Genomic DNA, 12,138 nt, shown 5'->3' on the forward strand with positions numbered 1-12,138 from the left:
CCATGAAATCACCTAAAAAATGCAATCTGGTTTGCTACACTGATGCTTTATTATACAGAAACAAGATGTTTGGATCAGACACAAAGTCTAATAAGTGCATAAAGAAAATAATTTTTTTTTAGAGGGCTTATTGTTATAGTACATACATTTGTATTAAATTTCAGTTGCAAAAAAATAATAAAATAACACAAATTGTCACATAAGTTTCCTAGTTTAGCATATTTATTTATTTTTTTAATCAATCAATTAATGGTGGTTGCAGATCTTAGGGTGGGCCTGTCATGCTGATGTACCACAGGGCTCGGTTCTCAGCCCTTTACTTTTTAGCATGCATGTTTTTGAAAGGCTCAGTTTGATCGCTTTGCTTTAAATACATTTTCAAAAGGCTATTATAAATTGAATTCAGACTAAAATGTATGTCTCCGATTTTTATCTCACAACTATTCCAGGCGCTATATAAAATACAGTTTATACTTTAGACGTAATCTACAAAATACATTTACACAGTAAATTGCCATAAAGATGATCGCTGCTAAAAACAAGCTCATCTTGAATCCGATTTTACTCAAACTTTGTGAAATAGGCCATTTAAAGCAAATAGGTATTAACTAAGCGACCTAAACAAACTTCATTAGATTTCATGGGGTCTTTAAAAAAGATGCAAGGTTTTATTAGAATTTCTTTTTCATGGAGGAGCCACGCCACGTACCATATCGGTGCTCTGTTCGCTGTGCGGGCCATTTCCTGCGGTGGGCTACATTGGTATAGTAAACATCGTCCTTGATTGGTGAGAGGTTCCCCTCACTCCCCTCACTGTTATTCTCCATGGTAATCTCTACGAAAACACCAATCAGAGTATTATAGCCACAGCCCTTCTACTCGTCCCATGAGTTGTGGATTTCAAGGCTCATTAGATGTGTTTTAGGATCAGAAATGCCATTCTAAAGCAATAAAGCATAACAGAAAAATGATGCAGTGATCCTAAAACACTATTGAAAGCCAGCTGATATGAGTTGTTCCAGAGTAAAACAGCAATGTTCAACATCATGATGTTTTGGGTTTTTTTTTTTTAGGTGTGGCCTGTTAGGAGTATGATCAGTACACTAAATTTTCTGTCGTTAAATTAACTCTCTCTCCTTTTATTGTTTATAAATCTGAAGCAGGATAATTGTCAAAGGTCAACAAGCGGTGGGGTACATCAAGGGACTCCCAGGGCCTATGGGACATCATGACATGTACAGGTAAGGAGAACAGAGGAACACACAGTAGGTGTCTCTACAAATGATAATAAAGAGAGGAAGGAGAGTCCGATGATCATGTGGCTACACTAACCAATAGAAGGGACCGTCATTGGTCTTCTCTGAGCTGGTGGACAGCCATGACCTGTCCTACGGCCAGAATGGTCCAGTCGATCCGAGCGTCCCGTTGAGGGAGAGCTCCCTAAAATCTTCAAAAGCAAATAATCAAATGTTAATTGAAGCTTGTGATGCCTTAAAAAAGAAAAATATCCTATTTTAAAAAAGATTCCCATCAACCCCCCCAAATAAAAAAAACTGATCTCTTTAGATAAGGGGATTCTAGTCCCAAGAGAAATCAAAACAAGGAGGATGAACCCGGCAAAACATTAAACATAAACAATTGAAACAAACTCTGACAACAACATGAGCAGGGTTTTGGCAGAAATCAGATGCTTAACTAAAGACCATTTTGGTTTTTGTTCTGCTCCTTTTTAGTTCATATGGGAGTGTTTTGAACATATTTTGCAAGATGCGAGCTCATTCTTATTCAGCATTGGCTGCCTATGCTCTTATTATTTTGAAGAGGTACAACTTTAAAATAACTATTCACATATCCTGTAAATGTATATATGGGATTAATATCTTAATCACCACAAAACGTCAAGAGAGATTTTTCACTGAGAATAACGGATGATTTTAAAATATTATTGCTTCTTGATCTGTCGATTTGGTCCCCCATGAAATATTTATAATCTTATTCCATTAGTCCAAAAACTATTGTATTTGAATAAGTGTATGTGTAGAAAAAACGTTTGGAAGCAAAACACATCAAAACAACAATGTAATGTATCTCAATTCAGAGAAGAGTTATTTCTTCGACTCAATGCACTGTGTGGCACAACTGGTTTATGCAAAGTAAGCATGATGCAAACTAGTTTTAACTGTGAAGCACAATTATGATTGGTTGCAGACGAAACAAATAAATCCTCTTTGCCTGTTTCAATCGGTCATACCACATGGTTCATTGGCTCGCACAAATAATTAAATTTGTTCACACTAGGCTGTTGAAAGTGCAGATTCATCATTCATTTGGTATGTTTGGCTTCCTACAAGCACTTTTACCAGCCTTGTTCCTGGAGGCATGCCGACACCAAACAATTTCATACTCTATTGAATTAAACTCACAAATTCTAAAATGGATGGATCCATTCCTGCTTTCAGGAACAGGGATGGAAAACCCTTCTTTAAAATACTAAGCTTGAATCTAAAGTGTAAATTTGAGGTCTGAGTAAACGTAATCCTTTTATGTGAGACTCTTCTTCGCACAGAAACAAGAAACACTCAGAAATGGCCTTTAGGTAATCAAAACAAATCTACACATTCAAAAAATTTCACTCGACAATCTAGGAATCAAACAAAGTCACATGAGAACAAATCAAGAAATTCAAGAAAGATCTAACAAGCTAAACCCCCCCCCCAAAAAATCAATAGCAGTATTAAAAGGTGAACTCAAACAACAACATAACAAAGTTAAGCAAAGTCAAGCAAAACAGACCAAACGAAAAAAGCAAAGTAAAAAGAACAAAACCAAATGAAACAATGACAGACTGGGTGGTACACCATGAACAGAAGAATGACTTCATTGCTCGTCGATGGGAACACAAAGCAGTTGGTAGATGAGGAGAGGGCGGAAGGGTGAGAGGAGGGGTAGGAGACACACACCAGGGGTTCATCCATTGCCCTGTTGAGTCTGGCCACAGAGTAGGCCCTAATGTCCCTGTGATAGGTCCTGCCAACCTCGCTCAGCCTGCCCTCGCTGCGGAATCTGCGCTGGGGATGGTGATGGTGCGGATGGTAGTGGTAGTGGTGGTACGACTCTCGCATGCTCCTTGTCTCTGGAATGGCATCGAGGAAGTCCTCCTCCACACTGCACTGCCGGGTCAATGTCCTTTTCCTGCCAGCAGCAAGAGCGCGTCGCTCCACCGGTCCCTCGCTGTGGATTAACCGCATGTTAGGGCCAGAACCCACACGCAGTGGGCTGCCCCCCATGTAAGAGTGGTAGCCTCCGCGGTAACCAAGAGAACCCTCCTCCTCACTGCCGCAGTCTAGTCCACTGTCAGGGCTCTTGGTGGTCTGCCTGCTACTACTGCTGCTCCAGCATGGCGGACGCTCCTCTATTGAGGTGTAGCGTGGAGAAGAGCGTTGCCTCTGCAGCCTACGAACACACTTGCTTGGGGAGAGGTGGTTTGACTGGCGTGAGTCTTGGTGGTAGGGCCGTGGGCTTCTGCAGGGAGTACCTGGACGAGCCTCCTCGAAACGCAGGCGCTGGCCCATGACCTCCACTCCGGTGTCTGGATCCTCCTCTGCAACCTCCGGGATGCTGTGAAGCCGCTTGTGTGATCGCAAGGAGCGCTGTCGTACCACCTCCCTCTGCAGGTCCCAACTGTCTCTCTCCACCGCTAGATCCTGACGCCTGTAATACGCCTTTTAGAGAGCAGAGAAGGTGATGGACGAAGGAGGAGCCAAAGTTTCAGTTAGATTTGGACGTTTTTCAATTAGTTACAATTGGGATTGGTTTTTGCAGGTTTGTTTGATGGCGTTAGAACAGGCAGAGAAGATAAAACAGTGTGCAAATAGAGAACAAAATGGGAAAAGAAAGACAAAATAAAGACAGAATTAGTTATCGGAGGTCATGGCCAAATGTAGGGCATGCAGTCTCATTCCATGACGGACATGACATGCGACGGAAGGGAATCTGTAGAAGGAAAAGGCCAGGTAATGCAAACCACACAGAAAATGAGAACTGGAGAGTATCACATATGCAGGGCTCATTGAGACGATCCACTAACAAAGCACAGTCCAACAACAACAACAACAACAACAAAAATTTACAGATGAGAATTCAGAACACAGATTATTAAGAAATTAATGACAGGCAATTAAAATATCATGACTGACGAATCTACAGACTATACATGAATGAAAAAACGAAAACAACAAAAAAACAAAATGGAGATTCATCTGCCAAGCATAAAGTGAATTGTGTTCAAAAGTTGATCAGTAACCTGGAATGGAAATTTAACAAATATTATTAAAAATACAAATATTTTCTAATAATTTAAAATTTAAATCCGAAAGTGAAATTTCTACATCCTCATTCATGTTGCAGATATTTTGCAGTTAAACTATGGCTAAAATGATGGCTATGTCGATGGCTAAAACAGTATACATATATTTCTTAAACAAATCTATATATATACAGTGGGGGGAAATATTCAACATGTCATGTTTTTCCTGTTTTAATTTTTTCAAAAAGAGCTGTTGACATGGAATTGAACCAGATTTCGGCAAAAACCCAAAGAATACAAAGATAAAAATAAAACAAAACAAAACAAAAAATCTGAAAAACGTGTTATGTGTAATAACAATGGAATGACAAAAAGAAAGTACTGAACTACTAAAATATATTTAATACTTTATATAAAGGATAAAAGGCTTTTTTTTTTTGGTGATGGCAGCTAAAAGACTTCTCATATGGAGAAAAAAGTCACATGCATTGCTCAGGTGTAAGTTTTTTCACAGACTTCAACAGAGTGTAAAAATCTTGATAGTTCTGTTGGTCTCGTCTACAAAATCTGATCTTTATTTTGAAGTTTGTATTGGATTCAAATCAGGCGATTGGCTGGGTCATTCTTCAGCTTGATTTTCTTTCTCTGAAACCATTTGAGAGTTTCCTTGGTTGTGTTTTGGATCATTGTCTTGCTGAAATGTCCACCATGGTTTCATTGTCATCCTCCTGGTAATGTTGATGTTGGACTGAAGCAGCTGATATTAATTTACAATAACAATGGGCAGAAGGTTGCTGAAAATCTACTGAGAGATTTCAGCTGCTGTCTGGGCTTTCACTGTTTTTCTACAGCTCCCTTTCTTCATGCATTCAATACTTTTTTCCTGTGTCATTTCATTTTATTACACATAACCTAATTTGTAAACTAATTAGATTTGTTTTCTTTGCATATATAGATTTCTTTGGTTGCTACCAATACCCAGGGAAAATTTCCAGTCAACAGCACCTTTAAAAATATGTTTTCTGAGAAAATGTTGACATGTTGATCATTTATAATATATTAAATAAATGTTTTTTATTTTTTTGTATTTGATATATTGCTGTAATGTTGTACTAAGCAAATATCAGATCATACAAAACTGTGCACTTGAAAGCAAAACATACCTAAAGACAAAGCAATATAGTCTACATAAGGTGATAGAATTTCATACCACAATCCCAATAGCTGCTCAGGTCTCCAAAAAGATAACTCAAAAACAAAAATGACAAGAACTGAAATATAATACACCATTTATTGCTTCATTTATTCAATACATAGCGTATTTACGTTGGTAACCTTTTCTGTATAATACTTACTGATATAAAGGCGGAAAGAAGTCTTAACAATAGTAGACATTTTTCATGTGGAAACAGATATTCACAAAATTTGAAAATTACACTGAGAAAAGTAAAACTTAACAGAAGTGTAACCATGAGACAAACATAATCAAAAGTGAATAACTTGTTCATTTAAGCAAGACTTGACTTAAATGAGATTCCCAAAATGCCCTTGGAATGATAGTGCATTTCACTTGATCATCTAGGTCCTAATTTGACACTTTAAACAGGATAAATTGATGTAATACTTGTACATACAGTAAACACACCCTGTTGTTTTTTTAAATAATATTCACAAATACAAAAATCGTGGCATAATATTCCATGAGATTAACACTTCAGGCATAGCAAACAAGTTCACAGTTTATATATCTGCACAAATGTGATTGTCATATGCAATAAATCTAAGAATCTGCTAAATAATCCTGTAAATTCAAAATAGCAAGACCCAGTTCTACAATATATAGATTAGAATTACTAATATTACTACTATATCCAGATCAAATTAGACTAGCTACAAATGCATAGTGATGCAATACTTTAAACTCAACAACACATTTTGTAACGTCTGGAGGGCATAAAGCATATCAGATTGTCTACTCATGCATTGTGTGTGCAGCCTCGGGTTAAGCCATTCCGATGTATCAAGCTTTGTATGACTGGACAGGCTTATACAAAGCTAGCTAAATGACTGGATGACATTGAAGTTCGGTTGTGCAAAGCGCCCCGCTTTAGGACCAAGGATAGACTGAGGATGGGGTGACTGATTAAGATCCTGCTGCTAAAGCTTACAGCATCAGAGGTCTAACCCCCCCCACAAACCCTGACTTTAAAATCTCTATCACAAAAGCACACACTCACAGACCAAAAAAATAAATAAAAATTTTAGCTAGGGTCCACGAAGCTTAACTAATCACAAAAACACTCTTACCTCTATGAAACACTATAATTAAACTGCGTTTGGCCTTTCAAACCAATTCTTAAATGTCTCAACCATCTAGTACCACCCACCCTTCGGAGGAGCCCTACAGACCACGGCATACTCCACCCCCCTTCGTCTGTCCCAGCCTCTAGCCTGCGGCCCTGTGGCCCACCCCCAAGACAGACGGCGGCTGGTGGGGTGTCTGTTCCATACCTTTAGCGTGTTGTGTGAGTTGATGCTGCGTCGGCGGCCTTCTTCCAGCTGCATCTCTGAGTACAGCTCCTCCTCATCCTCCTCCATAATGTCGGACAGATCGGAGCCCCGACTGCTCTCGGTGTAATACTCGTCACTGTGACTGTAGTGATGATGCTGGAGATACAGGCGTAGAGATTTTTGTGAATTAACAAAAACACCAGGGGGAAACACTGGAGTGGTTTTAAAGGAAATCTGATTGAACTAATCTGAATCCCAGCGGCGTAGCTACAGTAGGAATTTTGTGCAATATGAGTCTATTCTGAAAAGTATCTGTAAAGACAACGTGAACAAAATGTATGAGCAAAAATGGAATAGTCGCATACATATTTGCGGATAAAGCTGTTTCCATTCAGTAAGTCAAGGAGAATAAAATCGTCCCTTCCTGATAAACTGGTGTTAAATATACCCCAAAAATGCACTTTAAATGGCCACTTGAAAAATTAGGGCTGAGGTATTTATTAATGAATCTATTAATGGACAGAAAGCAATTCCAATGACTTCGAACAACCAATTTAGACAGAATGGCTTGAAGAAGAGAAAATGTCCAGTGAGCAGCAGCTTCTTTGTTGATGTCAGAGATAAAAAGACCACATTAGGTCCAGAATTTATCACATACTCTATTGATTCATCTTGACTTGAGTCAATGGTTCTGCCTGGTTTTGATGGTGTAATGGTGTGGGGGGTAGTTTCATGTCATACTAACTGTCGGTACCAACTGAGCATCAGTTAAACACAATAGCCAACCTGATCATTGCTGCATTCCGGAGTGGCTGCCAGCAGAACGTGAAAAGCCACAAAGCTCATATTATCATCATCTGGTGTCTAGTACACAACATGGAGTCAAATGGCCCACACAGTCACCAGATCTCCATACAATAAAGCCCTTTTTGGGATATGCAGGAATCGGTCTTTACTTTATGTATGCACAGCGGACATATCTACAGGAACCATAGGATGTTTTTTTATGTCAGTAAAAACCAAAATCTCAGAACATGGTTTCTTATATGTCATTGAACAATGATCCAACCCAATACTGGCAAGTACACCTACACTGTAAAACCCAACAGTCAACTTTATCAATTAGATTGATGAGTGTAGTTAATTCAAAATTGACTGAAAGTTAATTCTACTCTAAAAGAGTTTTGAACATAGTTTTGAAGGTAATGAGTTGATTAAATATCTCATTACTTCAAATTAAATGGAGTAAATTTGCAGTCCTCATATCATATACTCATATAAGTTTAAAAATATTCTATATGATTATTAAAAAGTCTACTTAGCAGAAATATAATATCTATGTAACAGTATAATATAAACATAAATAGTTCAATGTAAAATGATACGTGTAATGTACATTTTAGAGTGATTTGTTTAGCCTACACAGAGTACGCATAAGAAATGTCAATTTGTTGTAATGGAAATGTTTGTAGCAATAGCTATGTTTCCACCCAAAGATGCGAATTAGATTTATGCTCAAATCTGGAATACCACATAAAACATTTGTGAAAAAAGCATTGTTTCCATCCAATGAGTCAAAGAGAAAAAAAAATCATCATTTCCCATAACTGACACCAAATATCAAAAAGAAGAACGGAAATTGGTGTGTTAGGTGAAGCCATTGTGAGCCTTTCTTCTTCTATAACAAACTACTTGTGCCTCAGAAGACAGACACAATGCAATGAACATGCAGTGGCTTTTAAAGGTGCGAGACAGACATTTCAGAGTGCAGCTGCTCAAGTCCTGGAATGTACTGTAATAATATCAAACGATCTTGATGATAGACATAGCTTAGAGAATTGTTAAATCACCAAGAATTTTAAAATGTCTATAAATGCCATCCCACTGCATCCATTTCTGCTATCACACGATCTGTTAAAGGGCCATGACACCCCCCACTTTCGGTTAAAGTCTACTTCAGAATTTTTTCAAAAGATGCATGATTAATGGGCGTGGAGCTCCACGAGCATCGGGCAGGAGTGGGCGTGGCCAGCAAGGGAGAAGGGGAGTGAACAACTGTTGATGTTAGTTAGCTCACAAATTGAGACAAACCAGGAGGAGACGCATGAGTTTATAGTTTACAGTTAAAATAGTTTAATATAGTTAAAATGCAAAGAAATAAACAGTAATTTAATGCCCTGCTACATTTGTTATTCGTATTTTCATATACAGACAACCACAATTTATATCATTATAAAGATAATCGTGTTCATATAAAAACTATAAATGAGGACTTCTCCCTCAATCCCCGGGTCTGAATCATAGATCTAAATGCAGACTCAGTGGAGCAGGTCTCCTGACCTGTCTATTTTAACCATTAGTCCTGCTGGTAATCTGGAGGATTTAGGCAAACACAGCAGCACGACGATGTGTCTGGATGTGAATGAACTCCTGATACAAGACAACATCCGCCATTCTCCAATTCTCGTGCTGCTCTCCCGACAAAAATCCTTGCATCACACACACAGCTTTGCTGTATGATCGGCCCTGACAGGATCGCGGGGAAAAACATGCAACAAACCCCGTGGATCATGGAAACAAACACATACGAGCCTTCATAAACGGCTACTGCGTGCCGTGGGTCTGTGTCTCACAGCTTGAGCTTGGCACTGGTCTGCCAGGTCTGCGTCTGCCTTGCCTTCGGAAAGCACGTGCTGTCGAATAAGGAATAATTAAGCAGCCGGCTCTTCTCATAGGATAAGGAAACTCCGCTTTGAATAATAATGAGAAACCGACGCGTCATCATTGCACTTGCGGTACTTCGCTACGTCGCTGATTTTGATTCCTCCACAAAAATCATTTTAAACCCGGAAGCTGAAATTAGCTGACAAAAGATCAAAATTATCCAGTTTTGCCCACAATTAAAGCTGACAGGTGCTAACATTGTCTTAACTGATGCTCAACACACACACACACACACATCTGTTAATGTATAAAAAAAAGTTCTCCAGTGTGTCCTGAACCTTTAAAACAAAATCATATGACATTTTTTTTATGTGCATGCTGGAATTTGTTCTGTAAATCTCATCAGATAATTCACATTTTTTCTTCACAGCTAAAAAGTTTACTCAGTTGGGCGCACACGTTTTATGTGCATTTTTAAAGTTTTTGTGTGATTTTCCATAATGCACAAAAACCAGGTGAGTAGAAACATAGTTACATAAAAATAATAATAATAATCCACTACTACCTCTTAGGCCACTTACGTGTCTGCCGAGCTCAGAACCTCTCAGAAACTCGTCCACAGAAGCTCCTTTTCGCCTGGCATGAGGGGAATCGTACCCTTCCTCTTCCTCATCTGAGTTTAAAGAATGCAGGGCATTTCCCCTGTCGCTGAAGATGTTCCTCCTTTCCACCTAAGAAAAGATCACAACAATCATGTACAAAATATCCTGCCATGCTGCTGCAGTGAGCGCTATCAACTTCCTCCTTTCCTCACCCTGCTGTTTGGGGCATTTCTCTGCGCTGCCTGGCGGGCCATAGCGCGGGCCACTGTATTGGGAATGGGCACTCCCTGAGGTTGAGGTAAGATCCTCTGAGGGGAGGGTGAGCGCCGACCCTCTACATGAGGGGGCTCCAGCGTGTGTCCATGGTGAGAATGGTGCGGTAGGGGTGATGGTGCCCGGGGATGCGGCTCCCAGGGCTGCCCCATTCGCCTGCCCATCTCTGACTCTTTGGCATGGGGGTCTCTGGCACTTGGTAGGAGTTTGGGTTTAGACATTGGGTACGAGGAATGTGGGGGGTGGATGTGGGGTTGTGGATGAGGATGGGATGGCGGCATGGAGTGAGGCTGGACGTGCGGTTGTGGATGGGTAGGGGGATAGGCTTGCGGGTATGGCGGTGGGTGAGTCTGAGGGTGAGACTGGAGATGAAGGTGTCCATGGGGGTGAGGCACCAGGAGGCTGTGTGGAATGGTGGCCACGGGAGAGTCCTGCGACTCTCCTTGTGCTGATATTGTCCTCACAATGACCTCCCGTGCTTCCAGACACTGGATACGGTTCAGCTCCACCGTAACGAAATCTGCTGTAGGGTGCATTATCTCTGCTATCTGAAAACAAACAAACAAAAGAAATGTGGGATAAACAGACGTGCCTTTGCAAAGATAAGCAATAAGATACCATTTATTCTGGTTCAGACAGACAATTATTTAGAATTTTTATCTTGTTCTGTTATCTTATTTATTAATTCAGCTGCAATCACTACAGAGGTAATCTTTTTATGAACAGCATATCATATTTTTTAATTAAAATGATAATAATATAAAAAAAACATGCATAAACATGAAACATATTTTCTGATATACCACATTTCCTTTCACAGGCCTCACCACAGTTCTTTATTCAATTCTAGTATTTTAGTGCAATATAAATAAGTATTTAGTGAAAATAAAATAATAATTAAATAATTTAAAATCGAAATATTTATTATTATTAATATATATATATATATATATATATATATATATATATATATATATATATATATATATATATATATATATATATATATATATATATATATATATATATGATGTTAATCATAAAAAAAAAAAATATTTAAACAAATATATCTGTTAATTCTCATTAATTCTCTATTCCCTAGACTTTACAATACATATGATTTAGAATTGGTAAACTGACAAAACTGCATAGTGACACTTTCATCAACAGTCTGAAAATGAGCACAAAAAATTCATCTGATAAATAATACAGTTCAATATCATTCCCATATATATATATATATATATATATATATATATATATATATATATATATATATATATATATATATATATATATATATATATATATATATATATATATATATATACATATAGTTGAAGTCAGAATTGTTAGTCCCCCTGTTTATTTTTTCCCCAATTTCTGTTTAACGAAGAGAAGATTTTTTCAATAACTTCTCTAATAACTCTAATAATAATAATTTCTTCTCTAATAATAATAATTTCTAATAACTGATTTATTTTATCATTGACATGATGACAGTAAATAATAGTTTACTAAATATGTGTTCAAGATACTTTTATACAGCTAAAAGTGACATTTCAAGGCCTAACTAGGTTAATTAGGCTAACTAGGCAGGTTAGGGTAATTAGACAAGTTATTGTATAACGACAGTTTGTTCTGTAGACTATCGACAAAAAAATAGCTTAAAGGGGCTAATAATTTTGATCTTTCAAATGGTTATTAAAAATGTAAAACTGCTTTTATTCTAGCCGAAATAAAAAAAAATAAGACTTTCCAAAGAGAAAAAAATATTCAGAC

General features: G+C 38.1%; 1 protein-coding gene across 50 annotated transcripts in view; it reads right to left on the reverse strand.

Annotated features, from left to right (window-relative positions):
• Nucleotides 1–12,138, reverse strand: part of rimbp2b (RIMS binding protein 2b) — a 268,387-nt gene that overhangs the window by 28,159 nt on the left and 228,090 nt on the right. For 14 of the 50 annotated variants that reach the window (XR_012384726.1, XR_012384727.1, XM_073911102.1 and 11 more), the window contains 4 exons: nucleotides 10,296–10,904; nucleotides 10,063–10,212; nucleotides 6,818–6,973; nucleotides 1,333–1,447 (listed from right to left, as the gene is read on the reverse strand). Coding sequence is in view for 47 of the 50 variants with exons in the window: in XM_073911102.1 (XP_073767203.1) it covers nucleotides 1,333–1,447; nucleotides 6,818–6,973; nucleotides 10,063–10,212; nucleotides 10,296–10,904 (1,030 nt within the window). In the remaining 3 variants the exon portion in view is untranslated. Of the gene's footprint in view, nucleotides 1–709; nucleotides 836–1,332; nucleotides 1,448–2,960; nucleotides 3,723–4,745; nucleotides 6,974–10,062; nucleotides 10,213–10,295; nucleotides 10,905–12,138 lie in introns of those variants that run through there. The other 36 variants (XM_073911085.1, XM_073911082.1, XM_073911083.1 and 33 more) reach the window with 6 other exon arrangements.

Source organism: Danio rerio, chromosome 8 (genome assembly GCF_049306965.1).
Source record: "Danio rerio strain Tuebingen ecotype United States chromosome 8, GRCz12tu, whole genome shotgun sequence".
NCBI lineage: Eukaryota > Metazoa > Chordata > Actinopteri > Cypriniformes > Danionidae > Danio > Danio rerio.